The sequence below is a fragment of the Rutidosis leptorrhynchoides genome, chromosome 3, assembly GCF_046630445.1.
Source record: "Rutidosis leptorrhynchoides isolate AG116_Rl617_1_P2 chromosome 3, CSIRO_AGI_Rlap_v1, whole genome shotgun sequence".
NCBI lineage: Eukaryota > Viridiplantae > Streptophyta > Magnoliopsida > Asterales > Asteraceae > Rutidosis > Rutidosis leptorrhynchoides.
The window spans coordinates 216,002,501-216,022,579 of NC_092335.1; the positions used below are offsets into that span (position 1 = coordinate 216,002,501).

Here is a 20,079-nt window from a genome sequence, read left to right on the forward strand (position 1 = left end):
GATTGAAAAAAAATTAAAAAAAAAAAAGAAAATTTCGAAACTTTTTTTTCGAATTTTTTTTTTTTGAAAATTTTTTTTTCGATTTTTTTTAAATCACATGTGATTCTGCATGTCAATCACATGTGATTGTAAACCCAATCACATGTGATTATGCATGTTAAGTTCATTCACATGTAATTGTACAATTCAATCACATGTGATTGTAAAAAAAAATTTGAAAAACAAATTTTGAAAATTTTTTTTCCGTAAAAAAAATTTTTAAATTTTTTTTTTAATCACATGTCGCGCTCTCATTGGTCCCTTGAATCTCAACTAAATATATGAATTAAAATGAATATTTCTCTTTAAGTGAATGGATATAAGATTTTATTGTTGAAATAAAATTAATTAATTTATAAATTATAAAATAAAAAGTAAAAACGGCAAATAATCGCCGAAGTTGGCGTCCACCTTGTCTTCTTTGCCCATTTCAACCTTCTCAAAATCAATATCTCCTAACCCTAATTTTACAATCATGTTCCGTCAAGTAGCCAATCGCCTTCTCACCAGATCTACAACCACTTACACCACCACCGGCGCCGCTGCCACCGTCTGCCGCCCTTACGCCACCGATGTTTCCACCGAAGCATCCACCGGCGATAGTGATTTCATCGAAGCGTGGAAGAAAGTTACCCCAAACATCGATCCACCAAAAACACCGATTCAATTTATGGAACCACGTCCACCTACACCTTCAACTTTGCCATCTAAACTTACCGTCAATTTCGTCCTTCCGTACTCTTCTGAACTCTCTAAACAAGAGGTTAGCTTTTATCATTTATTTTTCATTAATTTTATTTCAGTATATATTCTAATGTTTCTATTCTGAATATCTGATTTGTAGCTTTGAGATCTGAGGTTAAGCCTTAATTGAAAAGTAACAAATTAATGATTTAGTGTCTAAAATAACAATATCAATTATAATTTGGAAATGTCTAGCATTTCATTTGACAAGATGAATACACCGATTAATTCAATCATGTTAATATAAGGTTTTAATTGTTTACTTGATTAATTTGGAAATTAGAACTTGTGATGATGTTTCTTCATGAATAAATTAACTTTGCATTATAAGCAACACAAAATTTGTGAACAACCCTCTGGCCTAATTGTGAAGATGGGAAACAACCTCCTCTTCACAAAATATATAATCTTAAATATAATGTAGATATATACTGAAGCAAAAACATAATCTAAAAGTAAAACACTTAATCTAAAATATACATATTTACATAGTAAAATATTTCGGAATTTTTGCAGTACTGTGAAATGTTCTCTGTGTTATTGAAGGAAACCTTAACTACGAGTGGTCAACGTTTTGTATATTCAACAGTTCTGTAAGCTTGTGTAGCTGATTGTAATTGTCAAGTTGGACCAATAGAACCAAAATTAATCATGTAGCAATAAGTTTGGGTAAGCTAGTAAATTTAATAAAATGGTCAAATATAAGATAATTTTATAAGTTCTTTTGACACAAGAGATGATTTTTCTGTGTGGTTTTTTTATAAGGTGCTGTGTCCAGCTCATTTTAATTGTGGTCACTGTATCTAACTAGCTCATGTTAAATTTTATTCAAACGTACTCTCATGCTCTTTTGATAGTTGCTATGTTTAGAGTTTTTAATCATGTGTTGACTTGTTCGCCTACTTGCCCGTCCCACCTATTTTGCCACCTTTAAAAACCTATGAATGGTTCTGAGCTATGGAAAGTCGTAATTAAACCCTGTTTACCATGAAATTTGTTATTAAATCTATTTTTCTTGTGATGTTACAGGTTGATATGGTGATTGTTCCTGCAACAACGGGTCAGATGGGTATTTTACCAGGACACGTCCCAACAATTGCAGAGCTTAAACCAGGCCTCTTATCAGTTCACGAAGGTAGCGATGTGAAGAAATACTTCATCAGCAGCGGCTTTGCTTTTGTGCACGCCAATTCTTATGCAGACATATTGGCTGTTGAGGCTATTCCTATTGATCGAATCGATAAAGACCAAGTACAAAAGGGTTTGAACGAGTTTACACAGAAGCTGAGCTCAGCATCAACCGATTTGGACAAAGCTGAAGCCCAAATTGGAGTTGATGTTCATAGTGCTCTCAACTCTGCTCTTACAGGCTAGAAAAGAATGCTGAGTACTTTTTGTTCAACTGAAAATAAGAGTTTTCTCAAGTGGGGAAAACTTTGAGAGAATGTGTTGCCATTTTTTGTAATCACATTTGACATCAGTTCTATTTAATTTGGTTTTCTAGAAACTTGAATGGAAAAACAGGATATACTTTGTGATTGTTCATGATTATGATGAAAATTCAATAAATATGCGTTTCTTGAAACTCTAGAGGATTGTCAAATCTTGCTGAAAATTCCATCAGATATAATGAATAGCTCTTATGTTTAAATGGTTGTGGCGTTTTTTGGGTTTTTCCGAATTCAGTGTGGTGTTTTAACAAGTAAAGGGGTATGGTCCAACATGGTAAGATGTTTTGTTAATTCCGAGCAGAAAGGTTTAATACCACAAGATGTGATTCGAGCTAAGGTTGGCAACGGACAAGACATCTGTTTTTGGTTAGATAATTGGCGTGGTGTTGGTATTTTAAAAGATAGATTTCGTCGTTTGTTTCATCTCGAGTCGCAAAAAGAGTGCAGTCTCATGGAACCGGTCAGATTTGGGCTCTAGAAATGAGGAGCTGCTGTCCGAGATGCTGAATGTGATTGGGAGTATAAACTTGTCTCAAGCTAATGACTCTTGGAGTTGGGATTTGGGGGCCGATCAAGCATATTCAGTGGCTTGCACGAGATCATACATAGACGAGGTATTGCTCCCATCAGTTGAGCCTTCTACTCGGTGGGTGAAATGTATCCCCCGAAAAATCAATATTCATATTTGGAGATTGGCGTTAGGTAGATTACCAACTCGATTGAATTTGTCCCGTCGTTGCGTTGAGATCCAACAAATCGGTTGTGTGTTGTGCAGTTACAATGTCGAGTCGACTGATCATGTTATTTTCGAGTGTCATTTTGCTCTTGATATATGGAGAAGGGTTCGGATATGGATTGACCTGGATTCACCGATATTTAAGAATTGGGTCCGACTGGATCACATGGTTCGACAATTGGCGTGAAAGATTGGAAGTGAACGACAAGCTCTACTCTATTATAGAAGCGGTGGTGTGGTATATATGGAGATATCGAAACAACGTCTTATTTCAGCATGCTTTGAAGAAAAGTCTTGTTTTTATTCTATTTGTTTTACGTCTTATAGTTGATTTAGTAGTAGAAGCAAATGTAATGTTAATTGGAACTCATGATTAACCATTGTAATCTTTGACTTTTCCTAGCTCCTTGCTAGGAGGGTTCTTCTAATAATATTATGAGCTGTAAAAAAAAATGATAACACAATATATTATTTGGGTTGTGATCGATGAATTATTTATTTATTTGCTAAAAACGAAAATATATGCTCTTGAGGAGGGTTTAATTAAAAGAACATAGGAACCGAGCCTGTGTACTGTTAATTAAATGAACATAGAAGCAAATGTAATGTTAATTGGAACTCAAGGTTAACCATTGTAATCTTTGACTTTTCCTAGGTCCTTGCTAGGAGTGTTCTAATAATATTATGAGTGGTAGCAGAATAAATTATTACAATGTTACAATGAGTGGTAGCAGAATAAATTATTACAATGTTACATGAATTATTATGTTAATTGGAACTCAAGGTTAACCATTGTAACCATTGTAACATTATGAGTGGTAGCAGAATAAATTATTTGGGTTGTGATGGATGAATTATTTATTTATTTGCTAAAAAACGAAATATATATGCTCCTCTTGAGGGGGGTTTAATTAAAAGAACTTAGGAATCGAGCCTGTGTCACTGCGGATTAAATGATGCACAAGACCATTGAAGAGACAATCCTGACATTTCAGGAATTTTCGATACTTCTAGCGAAATTAACCATGTCATAGGGCATGAAACTACTTACAAAAAAGTAAAATCAATGGTAAATAATTTGGGGCTAAGAAGTTGAGTTTCAAGGAAGAATTGCAAAACTTTAGTGTGATGATGGAAGGTATGGCGGAAGACGAATCTCCCGCTAAAACTCCGAAACTATGAGAATCGCCTCGCGAAATACCTGCTGCCTTGGATCAAGTCTAAAGGTCGATTGGCGGGTTCCTTAATCATCGAGCTTCAAATCCAATTCATAGTGATACAAGAAACAATGGTCAATATTGTGACTATCAATTATCTTTTCAGTTCTAATGGCGCCTTTTCTGGTGTCGATGTTAATGTTCAAGGACTTCATCATGCTCTAATTATGGTTCGTTCCTCTAATGAAAGCCCAAGTAACCTTCTTTTTCATCGGCAATGCATCCTTGTCCTCCTCGTTGCACGTGTTCCCGATTCATCATCTTCTTTCTTGTTGTGGCCAAGCGTTTCTAACTGTGGAACTTTTTTCTTTCCACCATATGTGCTCCAGTGCTTCCGTTTCATCTGCAATGCGGTCGGTAATTAAGCAATCAATTTTTTTAGAAGCTTTCTCCTTCAATTGGGTGTTTCTTCGTGATTTCAATTGGTGAAGAATAAGATCTCTGTTTAATCTCAAGTTTTTAGGGTTAAAGCTCCCTCTCGTCAATTTGGGGAAGAATTGCAAGCTGCAACGATGATCCGCCTGTTGGGCTTTTGAGCCCAGCAATATTATTGGGTCCTTTTTGATTTTATTAGCATCAAATGGGCTTTCAAGTTCCAGTTTTCTTTTGGCCCAACATCGAATGGGCTTTCAAGCCTAGTCAACTTAGGGTTTAGTTTTTTAGCTAGGCTTTTATTTTCCGTTGCATTCAATTTCTGTCGTTTTCTCTAAGGGCTCAAAAGCCGCTTCCAATGTATTGTTTGATCCTTCATCGTTCAGATGAAGGTTTGTTTATTAATATATTTCTTTTTCGCCGTAAAAAAAAATTGAAGAGACAATCCAATTTCTAAACTTAATGGCACATAAAAGATATAAAGCCATCTAATTTTTGATTTAAAAACAATATAAAAAACAGGATGACAATGTGAACAAAGCTTCTCTAATTTTGATTATATTAATTAATAATATAAAAGCTCTGTCAGAGATATTTGGCAAGGTTTGACAATTTCTCCTACATAGACATGACAAATAGAATAAACGTTTGATTGCTATTTATTTAGTGTATATATACATATATATGTATTTTATGTTTTATTTTTCCATATACGTATTATTAGTTAACATAAATATTTAACTTTAACCTATATATATATATATATATATATATATATATATATATATATATATATATATATATATATATATATATATATATATATATATATATATATAATTTAAGAACCATAATTATTTTTAATATTTAAAATTTAGTAGTATTAGTTATTCTAACGTATTCCGCTTAAAATGAATACGATAATTGAGGTAGTGACCATAACTATAATATGTGAGTTCGAAACTAGGAGTAACCAAGACTTATAATATTGTGACGACCCGAAAATTTCCAACCAAATATAAACTTAATCTTTATAGAATTTCGGCACGATAAGCAAAGTCTGTTGAATTTAATCTCAAAATTTTGAACCTTGTCCATGTATTTATTTTAACCCTTGACTATGACCGACGATTCACGAACTAATATTTGTAAATATATATATATATATATATATATATATATATATATATATATATATATATATATATATATATATATACTACTTGTAATTATATAATATTATATTAAAGTATTAGCTTAAAAATATATAATTAATATATCTATTTACGTAATGAAAAAAAATAAAAAAATAATTGTAAATTAAAATGTAAATATATATAATATTTTGAGTTATGTAATTATATATTTTACAAACTTTGATTATATTATTTAGAAGTACTCATTTTATTTTTCTTAACGGTGTTAATAATGAATAAGTATATTTTATCAACGATAGGTTAATATATATAATATATATATAAATTCTATACATAGTTACCCATATGAATATCGTAATATAAATAATTTAAAAATATTAGTTGCGCAAATTTGTAATATTTTATTTTATGTAAGTAATTATGTAGTAATATTATTAGTTATATTATTATTAATATTATTATTAATATCATTATTTACACTACTAATAATAATAATTATTATTAATAATTATTAGTATCATTGTTATTAATGTTTAATATTATCAAGATAACTATTATAATTAATATTAAAAGTATTATTATTATTAATATATTTATATTTATATTTATTAATTATTAATATTACTATAATAAATAATATATATAAAATCGCGTATGATCTGTAGGATCAACATCAGTTTTATTTTCTTTCTTCATTCCTATTCTTCTCTTGATACCCTGTCTGTCGAATCCTTTTCACTACAACAGACAACCATCGATATAGTATCTTTATTTGTATCAATCATACACTGTTTCTTTTTTCCCTACATTTTGATGAAATTAAAACTGAAAAATTATATATATTTCTCTCGCAAACCTCTGTCCGTGACTTCTATATCAAAAGTTCGAATTTAAACGGATTTTCAAAAATTAAATTGCAGTTATGTTAGGAATCTTATGAACGAACTTTCTGCAAAAACTCAGATTTTAATTCTTTAAATTGGGTGTTAATTTTCGAGTTAAAATTTTAAAACAAAAAGTCAATCGTCTTGTTCTTTATGAAATTCGATTTCGTTTTAAAGTTTCAGGTTCAATTGATAGTTCCTAAAGTTTCTATGGGTGGTTTATAACCTAATTCATGTAGAAAACTTCGTCTAAAAAGGTCTCAATGTCGAAATCAATTTTCATGTTTTTTTTCCGGTTAACAGCGACGGTGGGTATGTATATATATAATTTTTTTTTGTTTGCTATTAACTTGAAAATAACTGAGGGCCATTCAGTTCCAATTAACATATTTGAACCCAAAAATTTATGGAACGTATATGTTCACTGAAGTCACGGTAGATTTGCTTTTGGTAATGGAAACGGTGCAAACAGAAAAGGGTTCATATTATTTCGGGTTGGGAATTGTAGTAGAAAAACAGAAGTGGCTTGATGGTTTGAGGGAGTGCGAATTAGCGAGAGGTCTCGGGTTCAAGCCCGGTCTGGGGCGGTTCTTTTTATAAAAAGCTTGGAAAGGGTATACACTCTTATTTATTTCTACCCTTATTAATATTAATTATCATGATGATTATTATTATTATTATTATTATTATTATTATTATTATTATTATTATTATTATTATTATTATTATTATTATTATTATTATTATTATTATTATTATTATTATTATTATTATTATTATTATTGTTATTATTATTATTATGATTGTTATTATGATTATTATTAGTAGTATTATTATTACTGTTATTAGTATTATGATTATTAAAATTAGTATTATTACAAATATATATATTATGATGGAAATCCATTTATAGATACAAATATGAATATCATTACTATTAATGTATTTATTAATATCAATTAAAATATAACTTTAACATTTTACTACTAGTATAACTATTATTATTATTATTAATATGATTAGGATTATTATTATTGTCAACAAAAGTATTATGGATATTATCATTTTTACAAAAATTATTATTTTGTTATCATTAAAACTATTATTATTATTATTATTATTATTATTATTATTATTATTATTATTATTATTATTATTATTATTATTATTATTATTATTATTATTATTATTATTATTATTATTATTATCATTATTATCAAGTATTATCTATATCATTAGTATTAAGACAATATTGTTTATGAAAATAAAGGTTTTAAACGACGTTGTTAAGATTATAAGTATTAAAAATAAAGATTATAGATATAAAAATATATTTATATTACATAACTTAACTAATTTAATAATTCTATATATAAAATGAAAATATATAAATAATTAATAAAACTTATAAATTATTAAATATAACAAGTACATCACTAATAATAATATATAAATTTACTTGATTACAATTATGTGTGTTAATATATATACAAATGATATAGGTTCGTGAATCCGAGGCCAACCTTGCAATGTTCAGTATCGTCGTATGAGTATTTTTACTACAAAATACAGTATCGTGAGTTTCATTTGCTCCATTTTTAAATGCTTTTGCAATATATATTTTTGGGACTGAGAATACATGCGCTATTTTTATAACTGTTTTACGAAATAGACACAAGTAATTGAAACTACATTATATGGTTGAATGGATTGAAGCCGAATATGCCCCTTTTTAGCTTGGTAGCCTAAGAATTTGGGAACAGACCTCCAAATTGACGCGAATCCTAAAGATAGATCTATTGGGCCCAACAAGCCCCATTCTGGAATTTGGAATGCTTTAGTACTTCGAAATTATCATGTCAGATGGGTGTCCCGGAATGATGGGGATATTCTATATGAATCTTGTTAATGTCGGTTACCAGGTGTTCAATCCATATGAATGATTTTTTTTATCTCTATGCAGTTTGCGAAATGCCTGATATGAGATGTGTATTTAAGATAAATGAAAATCTTGTGGTCTATTAAAATGATGAAAATGATCATTTATGATAAACTAATGAACTTACCAACCTTTTGGTTAACACTTGAAAGCATGTTTATTCTCAGGTATGAAAGAAATCTTCCGCTGTGCATTTGCTCATATTAGAGATATTACTTGGAGTCATTCATGACATATTTCAAAAGACGTTGCATTCGAGTCGTCGAGTTCATCAAGATTATTATTAAGTCAATTATAGTTGGATATATTATGAAATGGTATGCATGCCGTCAACTTTCGATGTAATGAAAGTTTGTCTTTTAAAAATGAATGCAATGTTTGTAAAATGTATCATATAGAGGTCAAGTACCTCGCGATGTAACCAAATGTAATGTATTCATCCAGATGGATTAGGGCGGGTCATTAGAGTTGGTATCAGAGCGGTGGTCTTAGCGAACCAGGTCTTGCATTAGTGTGTCTAACTGATAGTTGTTTAGATGCATTAGTGAGTCTGGACTTCGACCGTGTCTGCATGTCAAAAGTTTTGCTTATCATTTCTTGTAGAAAATTACCTGCTTATCATTCTTAGTCTAGACACGTTTTACTCCATTGACTGCATGAATAGTGTATAGACAAAATTCATATCTTAGCATATCTGCTACTGTAGACTTTGCCTGACAGCTTCCGTAGATCCCTCCGTAACTTATGGGATTTTAGTATTATATATGCATATGTAAATTATGTATTGCAGGGTACTAATCTACATTCTATAATCTATTTCTTATCAAAAATCCTTCATCTGATCGTACGAGATGAATCCCTCAACCAGTTCGAGTCCCTCAGATTCTGATAGCTATTCCGATATGGATTTCCACTCGAGCTCCGAAAGCAGTGTAACTGAAATGGATCAACCAATCAGTCATCACCAATTCTGGATGAATTGGGGATAGGTTCGTAGCCTACTTAATCATTGGAGACAAGAAAAAGGTGATCCCTTCCATCCACCATATTGCCAACTTGGAAATGAACCTGAAGCACTTACCGGCGAACCTGTTCGTGATACCATTTTCTCTCTCATTTTCAGAGTATCCCGTCATGATTATATACTATCTCATATTCTAGATCTTATTCATCCACTCGTCCGAGCCTACAATCATCCCGGTGTAATAGAAGAAGTCAACGAGCTTCGCGCCCGAGTTGTAACTTTGGAAAATATAGTGCAAAACATACCAGCTTCAACAACATCACCGGCACCAACAGTATCACCAATATCAATACCACTACCACCAGCAACCCAAGCTTCAACATCACATGCCTCAACATCTCATTCTGTACCTCGAGTATAATCATCGTTCTACATGACGTTCTACATCTTCGTTCTTCATGATGATTATGTAATCTCTAATGTTTTAGAGATTATATATTCATGTTCTAACGGTAAATCAAATGAGTTTAATATCATATTAACTCATTAAATCTATATTACATCTGAAGAAAATATATATATGTAAGTATATTTTCATAAAGATTGTAATTAAAAATTCTTTTGTACAAACTGTTAATGGTGAAAATATTTTAACGGGTAGGTAATACTCTAGAAATATTTAGATTTTACATTAATAAGTTACACTGTACATTCTTCGAATCTAATTTAATAGTCATTTACTATCCTACTTACAACCACAGAAGTACGAATCCGTTCATCACAGAATAACTATTTTCATTCAATTTCATATTTGAATTTTGACCTATCAGAATCCAACAAGTGGCATAATGAAGAAAATATTTAACAAAATAAAATTTGTTAGAAACAAACAAATTAACTATGAGAAATTGTGTTAAGAATCCACGCTAACAAAATCCTAGCTAACTGTTCCTAGCTAACTGTTAATTCCCTATTACATTATCGCAATTTAATTATCGCAATTTAATTATCGCAATTTATTTATCGCAATTTATTATCGCAATTTTTATTCTCGCAATTTTATTTATCATCATTTAATTTCTGTTATTTATTTTACGCACTTTAAATATCGGGACACGTATATAAGGTTTTGACATATCATATCGACGCATCTATATATATTATTTGGAATAACCATAGACACTCTATATGCAGTAATGCGAGAGTTAGCTATACAGGGTTGAGGTTGATTCTATAATAATATATATACTTTGAGTTGTGATCGAGTCTGAGACATGTATATAACGGGTCACGATACGTATTAATTAATTCGAATATTATATATTAAACTATATATGAATTATTGGACTGTTAACTGTGGACTATTGACTGTGGACTAATAACATTGGACAATTAAAATGAATTAAAATATTGATTATAACATATGAAACTAAACATTTCTTCAAGTTGCCACTTGATTTCATCTTAAACCTCATTTGTATCTTGACGATTATAATCTGCCTTCAAATCTTTCATGATTCTTGAAAACACCTCAATCGAAAGGATGAACCAACCGCACTTCATCTACGGAAGGAAAGATGTATGCACATAGTTATGCACCTGAAAAATTCTTGGAACATAAGTAAACGTTTAACACGTATCTGTGCTAACTCATTTGGCGTTGTTATTACCAAAAATAACTTTGCAATTCCTTTCCAAATTAGCCAATTTTGTCACAGCTCCAACAAATCAACATCGACCTTTCGTTCGAAGAAACTCTATTATAACTTTGATAAATAAGTTTGCCTTTCGTCATCGTTACCGGGGAACCGTTTATATTCCATCACGTTAGCAGTAAATTTACCAGCAACTTCATTGATCTTTGACTTTCCGAAAAATCATTATATTTATCGAAACCCTATCCGCATCTTATAATGAGAATTGCCATACCAATTACCGAGAACTAACAATCAGTATTTTGAAATCTCGTAGCGTTACTACATCAATAGTTATATGTATATATATATAACATGTATCTCTTAGAATTATGATCTTCCATTCGGAAATTTTGAAAAGCACCCAGCCTACGAATCAATATATTGAATTTTGAAAAAGCTGAATGAAGCAGCAGAAACTGTAGACAACCGTAAACGACCTTAATCATCGGAAGTTTGATGATAAAGAATAGTATGTTGGAAAAGCTCAGAAAAGTTGGAACTGGAAAACGAATTGAGCTAAGCACGAAGGAGACCAAGGACAAATACAAGGATCATACCCTATATTCAAAGAATCCAGGTAATTCTGGATCCGTTGAAATCTTTAGAGAATATCTTACTCCGAGGTCATGTTAAAATCTTGTGGAAAATTTTTCTTCATCAACCTTCGAACTTAGAAATTCTAAAATATCATCATAAATATCTTCGATATTTTTGAGGATATTTTCATAAATATTCTCGTCCGAAATTATATACCTCTTCGTGCTTCCTGTGTTTCATTATATTGGAAACTTCTGTAAAATCTAAGTTTAATTTATGAATGAATTCGGGAGAAATGTAAAGAAATTGATGCATGAGTTAGTATAATATAATGACACTTGATCAACGTGAATATATTACAGTAAGTAATGCTGAGTTTCTAATGGAACGTGGTGATTCACAGATTATAACGTCATCATGTGCCATGTTACATAACTCTTTCATTCTACTTAACTTCTGAACATATCAAGAAAGTATATTCTTAATAGTTCTATTCTCAGTGATTCTGGTAATTTGACAAATTAAATCGTGCAATTATGTTCTTTCTTGTTTAGAACATTAAGTTCATTCGAAGTTCCATACTTATGAATTCTGGACCGTTACTCGCTCTACTAGAGGTCGAGAAGATAATAAAAAGGAAAAGAGCTCCGAAATATAAGGGAGAATAAAAAGCCCGATAACAACACATAAATTACAAATCATGTATATTAATATGAATAGCAATATAAAGACACGGTATAATTAAGAATAGTATCACCTCAAGGTAATAGTAGAAGTAAATAGATTTTCTGGTGGGAGATTGGAAAGAAGGATGACAGAAATGATAATTAGAAAAATATCAAGGATTAGAACGGGATTAAGCATTTTCACAATCATTTTGATGTATGAACTAAGAAAGAAAGTATAGGAATGGTGAGAATAATGGAACGGAAGAGTTTAATTTATAATGGAAATATCAGACAGAGTAATCGAGGCAGATCACCGTATTTAATTATAGAGATCTTAATTTCCTTATTCGCCGAAGAATCAAATCCTTAGATTTTGAAGATTTTCTTTAAATCCTTTGAATTACGGAATTCAACCAAGACAATGTCAAAAGTTAAGACGCAACTTATTTTCTAAATTCAACCATGACTAGTCAAAAGTTATGATGAAACATGTCCTTCTCATTTCACTATTTAGTGATAGCTTCATTCGTACTATTCGAGTAATCGAATTATTTTATCTATATTACTCAATGATAATAAAACTCTATTTATCAGCTCATATTCGTCATGGAAACATTTTTATTGTTAGCCATGACGACCTCGATCAAATTTCAGGACGAAATTTCTTTAACGGGTAGGTACAGTGACGACCCGAAAATTTCCAACCAAGTATAAACTTAATCTTTATAGGATTTCGACATGATAAGCAAAGTCTGTTGAATTTAATCTCAAAATTTTGAACCTTGTCCATGTATTTATTTTAACCCTTGACTATGACCGACGATTCACGAACTAATATTTGTAAATAGATCTATATATATATATATATATATATATATATATATATATATATATATATATATATATATATATATATATACTACTACTACTTGTAATTATATAATATTATATTAAAGTATTAGCTTAAAAATATATAATTAATATATCTATTTACGTAATGAAAAAAAAAGAATTGTAAATTAAAATGTAAATATATATAATATTTTGAGTTATGTAATTATATATTTTACAAACTTTGATTATATTATTTAGAAGTACTCATTTTATTTTTCTTAACGGTATTAATAATGAATAAGTATATTTTATCAACGATAGGTTAATATATAATATATATATATATATATATATATATATATATATATATATATATATATATAAATATATATATATATATATATATATATATAAATTCTATACATAGTTACCCATATGAATATCGTAATATAAATAATTTAAAAATATTAGTTGCGAAAATTTGTAATATTTTATTTTATGTAAGTAATTATGTAGTAATATTATTAGTTATATTATTATTAATATCATTATTAATATCATTATTAATATCATTATTTACACTACTAATAATAATAATTATTATTAATAATTATTAGTATCATTGTTATTAATGTTTAATATTATCAAGATAACTATTATAATTAATATTAAAAGTATTATTATTATTAATATATTCATATTTATATTTATTAATTATTAATATTACTATAATAAATAATATATATAAAATCGCGTATGATCTGTGGGATCAACATCAGTTTTATTTTCTTTCTTCATTCCTATTCTTCTCTTGATACCCTGTCTGGTGAATCCTTTTCACTACAACAGACAACCATCGATATAGTATCTTTATTTGTATCAATCATACACTGTTTCTTAATTCCCTACATTTTGATGAAATTAAAACTGAAAAATTATATATATTTCTCTCGCAAACCTCTGTTCGTGACTTCTATAATCAAAAGTTCGAATTCAAATGGATTTTCAAAAACTAAAATTGCAGTTATGTTAGGAATCTTATGAATGAACTTTCTGCAAAAACTCAGATTTTAATTCTTTAAATTGAGTGTTAATTTTCGAGTCAAAATTTTAAAACAAAAAGTCAACCATGTTTATATATATTAATTGAGATTGATATTTACATGACTAAATGTTTCCAACGTGTTAAGCAATCAAACTTGTTAAGACTTGATTAAATGAAATAAGTTTCATATAGACAATTGATCACCCAAGTTGACCGGCGATTCACGAACGTTACAAATTTGTAAAAACTACATGTTGTGGTATATATATAGACATATATATATGGTTTACATGAGATTATGATGAGTAAGTATCTCACTAAGTATATTAACAATGTGTGATATGCATAAGAAATGAGATTACTAAGTTAAGAAACTCGAAATGATATATATAACGATTATCGTTATGATAACGTCTACTAAATACATATGTATCATATTAAGATATTGATACACTATATTTAACATGATAAAATGATATTTAAATATATCATTAAGTGTGTTAACAATGAACTACATATGTAAAAACAAGACTACTAACTCAAGAATTACGAAACGAGACTTATATGTAGCGATTATCGTTGTAACGATATTTTAATGTATATATCATATTAAGAGATATTCATACATCATAATATCATGATAATATAATAATTTAACATCTCATTTGATATAATAAACATTGGGTTAACAACATTAATTGAGATCGTTAACTTAAAGGTTTCAAAACAACACTTACATGTAACGACTAACGAAGACTTAACGACTCCATTAGAATGTATATACATGTTGTGTTTTGATATGTATTCTTACACTTTTGAAAGACTTCAAGACACATATCAAAGTACTTCTACTTAACAAAAATGCTTACAATTACATCCTCGTTCAGTTTCATCAACAATTCTACTCGTATGCACCCGTATTCGTACTCGTACAATAAACAGCTTTTAGATGTATGTACTATTGGTATATACACTCCAATGTTTAGCCCTTAGCAGGCCATGTGAGTCACCGAACACATGTGGGAACCATCATTTGGCAACTAGCATGAAATATCTCATAAAATTACAAAAATATTAGTAATCATTCATGACTTATTTACATGAAAACAAAATTACATATCCTTTATATCTAATCCATATACCAACGACCAAAAACACCTAAAAACACTTTCATTCTTCAATTTTCTTCATCTAATTGATCTCTCTCAAGTTACATCTTCAAGTTCTAAGTGTTCTTCATAAATTCCATAAGAATAGTTTCATAAAAATCAAGAATACTTCCAAGTTTGCAAGTCTACTTCCAAGCTTTCTAATCCATTCCAAATAATCATCTAAGATCAAGGAACCTTTGTTATTTACAGTAGGTTATCTTTCTAATTCAAGGTAATATTCATATTCAAACTTTGATTCAATTTCTACAACTATAACAATCTTATTTCGAGTGAAAATCTTACTTGAACTGTTTTCGTGTCATGATTCTGCTTCAAGAACTTTCAAGCCATCCAAGGATTATTTGAAGCTAGATCCATTTTTATAATTTCCTGTAGTTTTATCCAGAAAACTTGAGGTAGTAATAAAGTTCATAACATCATTCGATTCATACATATAAAGCTATCTTATTCGAAGGTTTAAACTTGTAATCACTAGAACATAGTTTAGTTAATTCTAAACTTGTTCGCAAACAAAAGTTAATACTTCTAACTTGACTTTTAAAATCAACTAAACACATGTTCTATATCTATATGATATGCTAACTTAATGATTTAAAATCTGGAAACACGATGAACAACATAAAATCAGATATACGCAGTCGTAGTGAAACCGGGGGCTGTTTTGGTTTGGATAATTAAAAACTATGATAAACTTTGATTTAAAAGTTGTTTTTCTTGGAAAATGATTTTTCATATGAAAATGAAACTATATCCAAAATCTTGGTTAAACTCAAAGTGAAAGTGTGTTTTTCAAAATGGTCATCAAGATGTCGTTCTTTCGACGGAAATGACTACCTCTTTAGTAATTGACATGTAACTTAAATTTCTGACTATTAACCTATACTTTTTCTATTTGGATTCTTAAATTAGAGTTCAATATGAAATCATAGCAATTTGATTCACTCAAAACGGATTTAAAATGAAGAAGTTATGAGTAAAACAAGATTGGATATTTTTGATCTTTTTAGCTACGGGAAATGTTTAACAAATCTATAAAAATCATATCCTAGCTAACTTATATTGTATTATACATGTATTCTAATATATTATGTAATCTTGGGATACCATAGACACGTATGCAAATGTTTTGACATATCATATCGACCTATGTATATATATTATTTGGAACAACCATAGACACTCTATATGCAGTAATGTTGGAGTTAGCTATACAGGGTTGAGGTTGATTCCAAAAATATATATACTTTGAGTTGTGATTTAGCCTGAGACATGTATACACTGGGTCGTGGATTGATTCAAGATAATATGTATCGATTTATTTCTGTACATCTAACTGTGGACAACTAGTTGTAGGTTACTAACGAGGACAGCTGACTTAATACACTCAAATCTTTAAAACATAATAAAAATGGTTGTAATTATATTTTGATCATACTTTGATATATATGTACATATTTGTATAGGTTCGTGAATCGATCCGTGGCCAAGTCTTATTTCCGAGGAAGGAAATATCTGTGAAAGTGAGTTATAGTCCCACTTTTAAAATCTAATATTTTTGGGATGAGAATACATGCAGGTTTTATAAATGATTTACAAAATAGACACAAGTACGTGAAACTACATTCTATGGTTGAATTATCGAAATCGAATATGCCCATTTTTATTAAGTCTGGTAATCTAAGAATTGGGGAACAGACACCCTAATTGACGCGAATCCTAAAGATAGATCTATTGGGCCTAACAAACCCCATCCAAAGTACCGGATGCTTTAGTACTTCGAAATTTATATCATATCCGAAGGGTGTCCCGGAATGATGGGGATATTCTTATATATGCATCTTGTTAATGTCGGTTACCAGGTGTTCACCATATAAATGATTTTTATCTCTATGTATGAGATGTGTATTGAAATATGAAATCTTGTGGTCTATTGTTACGATTTGATATATATAGGTTAAACCTATAACTCACCAACATTTTTGTTGACGTTTAAAGCATGTTTATTCTCAGGTGAATACTAAGAGCTTCCGCTGTTGCATACTAAAATAAGGACAAAATTTGGAGTCCATGTTTGTAAGATATTGTGTAAAAACTGCATTCAAGAAACATATGTCGATGTGATATATTTCTATTGTAAACCATTATGTAATGGTCGTGTGTAAACAATATATTTTTGATTATCATTATTTGATAATCTACGTAATTTTTTTAAAACCTTTATTGATAAAATAAAGGTTATGGTTGTTTTAAAAATGAATGTAGTCTTTGAAAAACGTCTCATATAGAGGTCAAAACCTCGCAACGAAATCAATTAATATGGAACGTTTATAATCAATATGAACGGGACATTTCAGTTGGTATCCGAGCGTTGGTCTTAGAGAACCAGAAAATTTGCATTAGTGTGTCTTATCGAGTTTGTTAGGATGCATTAGTGACTCTGGACTTCGACCGTGTTTTCTTTAAAAATGATTGCTTAACATTTTTGTTGGAAACTATATATTATTAACATGTAAATATTATGTGATATATTAATCTCTTAACATGTTTGATATTGTGTGATAGATGTCTACCTCTAGCACAAATCCCATTGACTCACCTAATAATAACGAAGAGTCAAATATATATTGGCAAGATTCACAAGTTACCGAAGAATCGGAACAAGAGGAAACGGAACCGGAAGAAGAGGAACCGGAAGAAGAGGAACCAGAAGAAGAGGAATAAGAAGAAGAGGTTCCGGAGGGGGGAATAGTAGGAACCACAGAAAACCGGTCAAATAAAAGAAAATCCTCAACCAATGGACCAAAGTTAATAATGATCAATGGTGTTTCCGCTAAGGAAGCAAAATATTGGGAAAATTACCAATTTTACGATGAATCGAATCCTGATGAGGATTCCGATGATGTTATAGAAATTACCTCGACCCAGTTTAATGAGGCAAAAGAAAATAATAAGGGAAAAGGCATCAAAATAGAGAAATCTGATTTCGACCCCGATGAACTTTATATGTACCGTCAACACCCGTATTTTCAATATCGTGACAATAACCCAGGAACCTCCAAACCACCAGGTTTTTCTAAACCAATGTGGAAAACGACAACTCGTATTAGAGGAACATCATATATCCCTAGAAGATTAGGAAAAAGAACCAAGTCCGAAGAAGAAGAAACCAGTGATTCAGATTAGAGGGGTGTGAGCATGTTGTGTAATAAATGTATTGTAGTGTGCTTGTACTTTTATGTTCTATGTAAAAATTGCTTGTATTGTTTATTATTATGAATCTAATCCTTGTCTATTTTACAGTATAAAAACAAAATGGACGTTAAGGGTAGACAATCGAATATTTTAGAAGACCTACCAGAGGATATGATTGAGGAAATCTTGTCTAGAGTCGGTCAGAATTCATCAGCACATTTAGTTATGGCGAAATTAACTTGTCAAACATTTGAAAGACTTTCCAGAAATGCCTTAGTTTATAAAAGGCTTTCCTTTGATAGGTGGGTATATCACATTGGGGAGACTTTAAGTTACGCCGTGTTTTCTTTAAAGCGTTAAATGCGGGGAACCCAAATGCAATTTTACGCTACGGGTTAAGAACCTATTTTGACTCAACATATCCCAACATAGGATTTCGTGAATTAGAAAGAGCTTCTAACATGCAACATAAAGAAGCATGTTATGCTTACGGGTTAGTGATGTTCGCTTCTTACCAAAGTGAGAAAAAGAACATCGGATTGCAGCTTTTAAATAAAACTTTTCCACAAGTGACGGATTCAGTAGTTGGGGTGAGAAACAAGGTTTTTAGATTATTACGAGGCTGTTGGACATTACGAAACCCTCGTCCTTTGAACGACATTACAACGTACTGCCTAGCCAATGGTCATAACGGTTATTTTCCACAAGACCAAGGATGGGAATTCGTCTTAGTAAAACCAGAATGCATGACTTGTTTCTGGACTTATGAATTACGTGTCTTTATTTTCTTTGCTGAACAACTTGCGTATTAACTAGATTTATCTTCAAAACTGTCCTGTATCATAGTGTACTATATTTCATGTTATATGTAATATAGCGAAGTTGTAAGTTTGAAGAATATTTGTATGTGATATATTATTATAATCAGTTTTTCATATGGAATTGTAGTAGTTGAATTGTATATTAGCTACTAAGTATGAACTTAACGGGTAGGTAGTACCTGAATTTAAACTTATAAAACGCTAATATGAAGAAAAAGCTTTTATAAATGAGTTCATATTATGCTACGAGATACTATTGATTACTCTTAATATTCTGTATGATTAACTTGTTTCATTTGACTATTTTGAAGGAAATGGCACCGACTACTCGACACACCTTGAATATGAGCGAAGAGGAACTTCGTGCCTTTCTTGCTTCAAACATAGCCGCAGTACAGGCCGCGCTACATACCAACAATAACTCTGAATCTAGCAATACAGCTAACGGCGCAAGAAATCGTGTAGGATGCTCCTACAAGGAATTCACTGCCTGCAAACCTTCAGAATTTGATGGGACCGAAGGACCAATCGGATTGAAATGGTGGACCGAGAAAGTTGAATCGGTGTTTGCCATAAGTAAGTGTGCTGAAGGAGACAAAGTGAAGTACGC

At 30.3% G+C, this 20,079-nt stretch overlaps 2 protein-coding genes across 2 annotated transcripts; both read left to right on the forward strand.

Moving 5' to 3' along the window:
• Positions 1–419: 419 nt before the first annotated feature.
• Positions 420–2,411, forward strand: LOC139897213 (ATP synthase subunit delta', mitochondrial-like). The gene is made up of 2 exons (XM_071879879.1): positions 420–802; positions 1,813–2,411. Exons 1-2 carry the CDS (start codon positions 515–517, stop codon positions 2,155–2,157), a joined length of 633 nt encoding a protein of 210 aa, XP_071735980.1. The 5' UTR covers positions 420–514; the 3' UTR covers positions 2,158–2,411.
• A 22-nt stretch (positions 2,412–2,433) lies between these two features.
• Positions 2,434–3,157, forward strand: LOC139900814 (uncharacterized). Its single transcript, XM_071883567.1, has 2 exons — positions 2,434–2,508; positions 2,636–3,157. The coding sequence occupies exons 1-2, from the start codon at positions 2,434–2,436 to the stop codon at positions 3,155–3,157; spliced, it is 597 nt and encodes a 198-aa protein (XP_071739668.1).
• Positions 3,158–20,079: the final 16,922 nt, after the last annotated feature.